The sequence below is a fragment of the Marmota marmota genome, unplaced genomic scaffold (genome assembly GCF_001458135.2).
Source record: "Marmota marmota marmota unplaced genomic scaffold, marMar, whole genome shotgun sequence".
Lineage (NCBI taxonomy): Eukaryota > Metazoa > Chordata > Mammalia > Rodentia > Sciuridae > Marmota > Marmota marmota.
The window spans coordinates 21518082-21527007 of record NW_026000240.1 but is presented as its reverse complement, the minus strand read 5'-3'; the positions used below and the strand labels follow the sequence as shown (position 1 = coordinate 21527007).

At 45.3% G+C, this 8926-nt stretch overlaps 1 protein-coding gene across 1 annotated transcript in view; it reads left to right on the top strand.

Annotated features, from left to right (window-relative positions):
• Positions 1-3850: 3850 nt before the first annotated feature.
• Chst2 (carbohydrate sulfotransferase 2) overlaps positions 3851-8926 on the top strand; it is a 9330-nt gene continuing 4254 nt past the window's right edge. The window contains exon 1 of the mRNA XM_015486744.2: positions 3851-3965. Within this exon, the coding sequence (XP_015342230.1) occupies positions 3851-3965 (115 nt within the window). The remainder of the gene's footprint in view (positions 3966-8926) is intronic.

The window sequence follows — 8926 nt, the reverse complement described above, 5'->3', positions numbered from 1 at the left end:
CTAGGAGGAGAGGGCTTCTGTCTGTCGCTAGTGACTGCTAACCCCACTTTTTGTCAGGCACGACGCCACATGTTATGATGTTGTTATGTCAAATCTGCATTCTCTGGGCACAGAGCCCAGCAATGCCACTGGCAGGACATTTGCATGGTTGTCCGTAACTGAAATGACAGGTCTAAGGTCCACCACTCTCCTGTGTTCCAGACAGAGAATACAGGAGGAAGAAAGAAACAAATATCCACCCATAAAGGAATAATGAAAAAGTCAATCTGCAGGAACACAGGTACTTGTCATAAAAATCGAAACAGATATCTCAGTACCAGAAATTCTCAGTTTCTTATATTGTACTGAAATTTCATCAGGCCAATTAGATTCTAAAATAAATGACAGAAGGGGAATTGGCTGGAGATGAAGAAAGCAATGTATTTTTATAGGAAAGCTACAGGTTCAGATATTTGTTGAACTGGAATTTGACCTGTGGCATTAAGATGCAGATTTTTTTTCCCTCAAAAAACTGTAAGTGGGGCACAGATTTGCAGAAGAGACTTTTCTGCATAAGTTGTATCCTAACAATGAAATCTTGCATACAAATAGACAGCTAACAAGGCAAAGGGAAAGAAACAGCTCCCCAATCAACAAAACGTTTCCTGCTCTAGAAATAGATGTGGCAGGAACCACACTTGAGCTGAAAGGTTGCTCCTTTGAAGTGAGTACAGCCATGTGTAATGTCGTGACTAAGAAAAAGAAATGTGTAGAAGGACTAGGACACCTCATCGGAAAACTAATAATAAGATGTTACATTTGGAGTCAAAATCACATCCAACTTTTCAGCATGTCACTAGACAATATCTGAGCCAAAGTAGTAAGAGTTGACATAAAGTTTGGGGAATTCAGAACTCAGACACTGTTATAGAAGATGAAGGGGGGGAACACTATCCATAGAGCTGAGGAGAGGTGGAATGAAGCTGTCTAGGTTGAGAGCTACTTTCTCTCTCCCCTCTTGGATTTTTTATCCCGTGATGCCAACATAGTGTATGTATGAAATCTGACATTCCACTTCATTCACCAATACACCATAGAAATTGAACTCAGAGGCCATCTATGGAAAATCGTAGGTCACTGCATAATGTTTTATCTGTAGGTTCCAAGAGTACAGAGAACATGGCTGAGAATGCCACGTGTACTGTGAGGTTCATGATGTGCCCAGAGCATTCACTTTTCTTCAAGAAACCAATAACGCTGCTATAATTTCCTTTTCTTTCTGTTTAATGCTAGCAAAGCAGTTGTTTCTATTGCTGTTGGAAAATATGGAAGTTGAGCATGATGGGCTGATTCTGGGAATTGGGAAGCACTATTTTACCTATTTTCATACTGAGGCTCTCAGACCAATGTGCAGATTGGGTCCTGCACAGAGGCTCCGGCTGGGGGAGCTGAGTGGCTCTGATAAAGTAGCTTGCATCTCTCTGTGGTTCTGCACCCTGACACGGAGCTGTGCTGGGTATCAACATGCCTCTTTCTAACTTACTCAAGTGCATGGCATGGATTAGCAGCTGCTCTAGAAACCTCTCTACTGGCCACCTGCCAAACTTATGCAACAGAAAAGCTCAGGGAGAGAAGTCAGTCCACCCACATGTCCAACCTGGTGTTATTTATTGAGGTGTTCACTCATCATTAAATGCTCAAGTGGCTGCTACCATGATTCCAGATCTCTCATGCGCATACCAGTTATTCAGGATCTTGTTAATGTGCAGGTTCTAACCCAGGAGGTCTCAGCCCAAGAGTGTTTCTAACAAGCTCCCAGGGGATTCTGATCCGGCTGACCCACTGACCACACATAGTGAATGGCAAGGTTTTGTGGATGTCAAGGACCATAAAACTCATAGCAAACTCTGGCCATGCTTGGGTCCCTTCTATTTGCTGACCACAGAACTCTCCTCTCCATCTTTCTGTCCCTATAAACCTTGACCACAACCCTCTGTACCCCTCTTATAAATCATCACTGAACCAAATCCCTAATGTCCCTACCAAGAAAGGCAAAGAATCTTGCTTCTTATAGATTCTGAGTTCTTTCTTTTTCTTGTTGGAAAAGACTACCTTCACCTGGACTTTTCTTGGGGTTGGGGAAAGAATTATTATTTATGAACCACTCCTGGGCATGCCTGTGCTCAGCTCATCTTTCCCTAGCCATTCTGTGAGATGACTATTATTACTGCTGTATTATAAGCAGGGAAACTGAGGCCCACTAAGATACCTCATTCCAAGTAGGCTGGATCTTATAGGTTAACTTGTAGGGAATTAAATCTAAGGTTGATTCCAAATTCTGCACATGAGCCTCTACGTCTTGTTTTTTAATTTCCAGAAACTTAATTCTTTCTGTCAATAAGAGGTTTTCCAACTGACAACCATTCCTCAGGTACTGTAGTACCTGATGCAGAAGTGACATTGAACACATGGGGGCATTGCTGTAGATATCCCTTTATTTGTTTTAAACCGAATTCTATTACTGTAGAGCCCAATGGATGTCTCATGGAGTTTCTACTAATATGACATTATCTCTGCTTCCTGCGACAGTTGATTTTGGTGACTGGTTATTTATTTTTAAAACATTTCTGATCATGGACAAAAACCTCAGTGTCAAAGTTGCTCTAGGCTTTCAAACATTGTGCTTTAGAATCCAGCAGTGACGGTCATTTCTCCTGGGTGAGTGGACTAGGTGGGAGACTGTCTAGAGTGTTGACAGTGCCGGGGGGATGGGCATCTTTGTGAGCAGGTTCCAGGAAACCTGGCCTGAAAGCACCCAGCAGTCAGCGGCAGGTCCCTGTGGAAAGAACAGATTGGCTTCAGGAAGGAATTCCTGTGACTGAGGCTCTGAATGACAGTGATGGGCAGTGGTCAGAGCAAGAGATGCCTAATCCCAACATGCCCCCCTTTTGGTGGGTTCATGACTCATGAAAAGCGGGGAATTGAGGAGGAAATCCCTGGAGGAAATGAGATGATTTTGAAAATGCTTCAAGGCCACTTTCAGCCAAGGATCATGGAAGACAGCTTGTACTGCTGTTGGAGATGTTTGGCACTTGGAGCTGTGGGGGCAGGTGACAGAGCTGAGGCTCTTGTTTCCAGGCAGTAGTTTCTCCAAGAAGCCTTTTCCTAGAAGTTAGTCATCCCTGCCCACCTTGATGCGATAAACAGCTTTGCAAAACATGCTGATGTGAGCCAGGAGGCCGGACCAGCAAGGGGGTGTATGCAGCCCACATGAAATTGCCTCAAGTGAGCTAAGCATTGACATTAGGCCATTAGCTTGCATTGATTTGGTTCATAAGAGCCAGCACCTTTCTCCCTGACTCTAAAATTATTTTTATTGGAGAGTCATACTTAAGGACATAGTCTGCTTTCTACACTGCAGAATTCTTTATATAAGGACCTGCAGTAAGTCCATCAATACTTATTGAACACTTACATGCCAGACACCGACACTGCCTTTAATGGGAACTAAGCAGCGAACACAGGTCCCAGAATGAAGCCCAGGTTGGTGTTGAAGGGGAAGGTTTTCTTGGGTCTCTATGTCAGGCAAAGCTGTCAGTCTCCTAAGCGGGTTTCCTTCTTTACTATAGCTACTAGGAAACTCAGAACCAAGCGCTTTGATTTACTGCTAGCCACTGCCCAGGATCTCATGGAATGAATTGGTACATGGACTGTACCCCTGGTTTCATGTTATTTTCCTTTTGATCAATTTTCTTGTTTTTATCTTCGTGGGCCACCTAATATCTCTACTCTTTAATAGGGTGCTATAAATAAAAAATAATAAAAAGTTCTATAAGTCCCTGGGACAGAGGTAAGACAGTAATGATAAACTATGGCTTCCAGCAGTAAGTCTGTCAGGAAAGGTGTACCAGCCAGTGTGAAGCAGACCTGGCTGTCAGGGGCCTCCAGTGAGCAGCCCAACCAGCATGGGCAAGAAAACAAGTCATGTGGGATTGGGATGGAGTTCCTTAGGATGCCTGGCCGGCTAGATGCCAGAATCTAAGGGTGGAGACTCAAGGGAGAGCACCACTTAAGGTCATGTGGACAACAAGGCACAGAGACAAGAGCATGAAGGAAACCGAGTCTGCAGTAAGTAGGAAGCCCTGTCAGGGAGTTTTGATGGTAAGCAACAGAAATAGACTCTGACAAACTTTATGGGGGGACGGAAGGGATTTGTGGTAGAATTTAAAGAAAAATTTAAAGAAAAAAGCAGCCTGAGAAGAGATAGGATCCCTTCTGAGAGAAGAATGGGTCATCTCTCTATCAGCTCCACAGATGGGACGAGAGGGCAGCAGCCATGTCCCATTTCTTCATCTCTCCACTGAAGATTTGGATTGCTTGGCACATGACAGGAGCATGATACACATGGGATGAGTGAGCGAGCAAATGAATGAAGACAGAATGTCTAACTGGCTGAGCTTGGGAAGATACCTGTTCCATGGGGGGACAGTGAAGGACTGAATTGGCTGAAGGTCCTACCAAAGTGGCAATGCGGTGGGGTGTTTCAAACATGGAGGTGGGGCAGGTGAACCCCAGGAGGATGTGCACCTCAGGCAGCAGAGTGATGGCTGGTGGACTACAGAAGGTGGTGGCTCTCGCTATGTGTGGCAGGGCAACTCCTGCTCAGTTAGCTTAGCCCCTGTCTTCTGGTGTCTTGGGGAGAGAACAACCTGCAGGAAGGCTTTATTGCCAACCCTCAGGGCTGGGGAGAGACCCAGGAAATATACAGCTGGGCTCAGTCAAAAAGCAAAGGATCAGAAAGTTTGAGCAAATCCAGGTGGGTTCTGGGGAGAAGGGAGTGGAACCCAAACCAGGGCAATCCCAGAGTGACTCATTTGGAAATGAACCTGAGTGTACTTCTCCCATAACATCTTTTTTTGTACTTCTTAACAAATTGCATTTTAAAGTTAACATGAAGGAACAACCCACCTGGGTATTGCAAGCCAGGTATGCCCCGTCGTGGGTCACCACGGTCTCAGTTGCTGGGCTCCAGCCCTACTGGACTCCTGCTGCCTTTAAACAAGCTAATCTCATTCCTGCTCGGGGACTCTGCTCTCATTGTCTCACATACTTTCTGTCTCAGTTTCCACCTGGCTGCCTCATTATTCCTCACAAGGGTCAACCTCCCTTTGCAAAGATCATCTCCCCAATTTAAAATAGCTGCGTCCAGTCACTCTCTGTCACATTGACCTATTTTATTTCCCCCATAGCACTTACAAATCTCTAAAATAATCTTATTTGTTTAAATGCACATGGATGGAATATCTCCCACTTGGGAGCGTAAATTCCATGAGGATGGGGACCAGGTCTCCCTCTTACACCAATATCCTGCAGAGCTAGACCAGCCCCTGGCACTGGGTAGGTGCTTAGTAAGTACTAATCATCACTCTTTTGTTCCTGGGACAAACTCAAATTGGTGGTAGTGTATTGTCTCTCACCCTAACCCCATCCATACTTGATTAGATCTATTTTTCTGACATTTTAAGAGTCTTATGTATACATTGATCAGTGAATTGGACTGATTTCCTTCTCTGAAATCCCTCTTCTAGTCAACATCCCCTCAGGAGGAGCTGGAGAAGTACTGCCCCCTTTTCTATTCCATGGAAGGGTTTGTCTAAGGAACTATCTAGACCTGGAAGCTGGGTAGAATCCTTCTTTAAATCCTTCTGAGCCCATTGTTTTTCTTGGGGGAAGAAATAAAATGGCTACTTCAGTTCCTTGGTAATCCCAGGACTATCTGGGCTATTCCTTTTTGAGATTATTAAGGCAAGTATTTGTTAAAATTTCCCTTGCAATTTGACCATTACATCTAAGCTAAATTAAGTAGAGTGGTGATCTCTGGAGGTTCCTGGGCTATGTAATGGGTCCATACATAATTATCACAGTAAAACATAGAAAATAAAAAAGAGAGAGATCCTTGCACTAAAGAGGACAGCACGTATTAAGTCAGGGATTTTAAATCCAATTCCGTATACTCAAATCCCACTGAAAATTCAGATCTGCTGAAAACACAAACTGGTGGATGACTCTGTTTTGGCGCCCAAGGACAAACATTTCCCAGTGACATAGGCAGGCCTGGATATGAATGGTCCAGGTAACCTGGCCTTACATCTCTCTTAGTTTAGTCAGTTCCCGCCCCCCCCCCAACCCCACGGTGACCAAAAGGCCTGATAAGAACAATTTTAAAGGAGGAAAAGTTAATTTGGGGCTCACAGTTTCAGAGGTCTCAGTCCTAGAAGGCCAACTCCATTCCTTGGAGCCTGAGGTGAGGCAGAACATCATGGCAGAAGAGTGTGGAGGACTTCAGCTCAGGACATCACCACAAGGAAGCTGAGAGAAACTAAGCTGGGCTCACCAGGGACAAAATATATACCCCAGAGGCACGCCATATGCTGCATGCCTAAAGCTATCACCCAGCTAACCCATTCAAGTGGAATAATGCAGTGAGTAGGTTTAGGCTCTCAGAACCCAATAATTTCACCTCTGAACTTTCTAGCATTGTCTCTCACATGATCTTGAGGACACCTCACATCTAAACCATAATACTCCCTTCAGACTCTGGAAGAAGTTCCTTGAAAATCTCTCTGCCATTTTCGCCAGGCGGTACCTGGCCTAAGGTACCCCAGAACATTAGAGTGCCCGAGATAAGATAGCAGCCATAGCAAGTTTCCAACAGATGTCTCCTTCCCATGCCACAGGCAGCAGAGACTGAAGGTGCATCCTGGAAAAGATAGAATCAAACACTAAGCTGAAATTGAGGACAGCCCTGTGGCATGACTGGATCTTCTGTGAATGACATTGTTATGAAACTTATTGTAGGTCTGGGTCATTACTATGCTAAAAGGACAAGTAGATTAAAATGAAAGAAATTTCAGAACAAATGCAGGAAGGTGTCATCAAGTTTTTGTATGTCATTACCTGTCAGAAAGTTCACAATTAATCATGATATCCTGCAAAATGGTAAAATACTTGCTGGAGAGGGCGGAGATGCTAGAACCTGTAAATTTATGCCAGCTGAGCACTGGCTGTGGGGGCGTCTGACAAATGCATTTACTATTTTGCCAACTCCAGTAAAGTGTTACAAAATTGCAACAAAATTGTTTCTATGCAAACAGTTGTTTTTAAAAGGGTCCTTATAATGGCAATTCAGTGTTTTCAGGGTATGCACATACCTAGATATTTAAACAGAAAATATTAGAAATTATTTTTCTTAATGTCAGACTTTTCATGCGGGAGTGGGGGAGAGGGACAGGAACATTTGAACAGCACTGGAAGGGAGGTAGGGTGGCCCTGTAAAAGAAAGATGGGAAGCCACTAATTAAAGTTTACCAGTCTGTGAATAGGGACAAAAACTTCCGGTGTCCTCACCAATTCCCAAAAGTAATGCTATGCTACTTGAGAAAGCTACATATAAAAATTTGAATTCTACCCCCTCCCAGCCCAGTTTTGGCAAAATCTGTCCTAGAAACACCTCATCTGTGACCCTTGTCAGAACCCAGGGGGGGAAATTAGCTCAACTCTATCATGACATTATGGATGTTTACTGGAAAATGACCCTAAATCAAATTTTCTGAACATATCTTTTTCAACCGTGAAACTAAACCCCTAAAAAGCGAGTTACAAACCCACGGGAAGCGAGTTAAGCAGCTTTCCAAGAGTTCTTGTACCAGAAAATTCTGCAAGACACTGAAGAACAATGGCGCCAACGGCAGCACTTTAAATTTATAAGGTCCTCCCCTGAAAGAGGCAGCTACAAACCCTATAAAGCGTTTATAGCAACTTTGTCCAAAGAATCCCATCCGGACAAGAGACGGGTTTACCCGAGGTCGCTGACCTGCAGGACCCAGAATCTTTTAGGCCTGAACTGGGGTCTTATTGTCCATGTGCCCAACCTTAAGTCCAATCACCGCTCAGTCGCCTGAGGCTATTAGATTTGTCCCCATTTAATAGATGAAGTTGAAGCTTCGAGAGGAGGGCGGGGCGGAGGGAGGGGAGAGACAGACTATACACTAGAGGGGCGAGGGAGAGGAGCTTTTCCTCATGACCTTAAAAACTACTTAAACCAATCTAAACTAACTAAACAACGACTTTCAAGTTCCAACATTTGTGTTTCTTTGGAGTAAAGTTCTTTGATCTCATTTCTAAAGCCAAGAATCGGGACAAGCTTTTTTTTTTTTTTTTCCTTTCCCTGTAAATTAGAACAAAGAATCGCCCCTTCCCCCATCACCCCAATTCAGGAGGACGTCAATCACAGTGGACACAGCAGAAAGAGCCAGAGCATCTGCTGGGGGCGTAATAAAAACGAAACCGCTCCCTGTCTATACTGTCCAGAGCGAGGAGACGGCTCCCCACCAGCACCCAAAACTGAAATCTTCTTTGACCCTGAGGTCAAAAAGATTTATTACTTCCTCCTTATGGGAGAAACCACAGAACAGCTGGAAAGGACCAGCAGGGTGTCAGAAGCCTGAGAGTGCGACTCCTGGCTCTCTAAGCGCTCCCGGGAGCGGTGTGTTTTGGCCTACGCAAGAAGCCGCCGTCGGTGTCTACCCAGAGGGAAGGCGGAGACAGCGAACCGCCGCCGGGGGATTTCTGCCCAAACTTTATCACCAACTCTCTTCGAGAGAGTAGCACAGGGCCGAGTCCTGCAGCCACGCAGAATCTAAGTCTCCGGTAGCTCCTAGCCCCAGAGGCTGCGAATCACGCGCCCGCGCCCCAGGGCTTTGCGCACAGAGAACTATGTCTTTCCAACCGCGGATGGCGGCCCAAGCAGCGCGGTTGTAAACCGGGTCGCATCTCCAGCCCCCAAGGAGGAGGCGGCCGGAGTCAGGCGCTGCGAGGAGGGCGGGCGTGGGACAGGCGGAGGAGAAGGGCAGCTCGGCGAAGGGGAGGAGCCCCGGCGACAGACGGC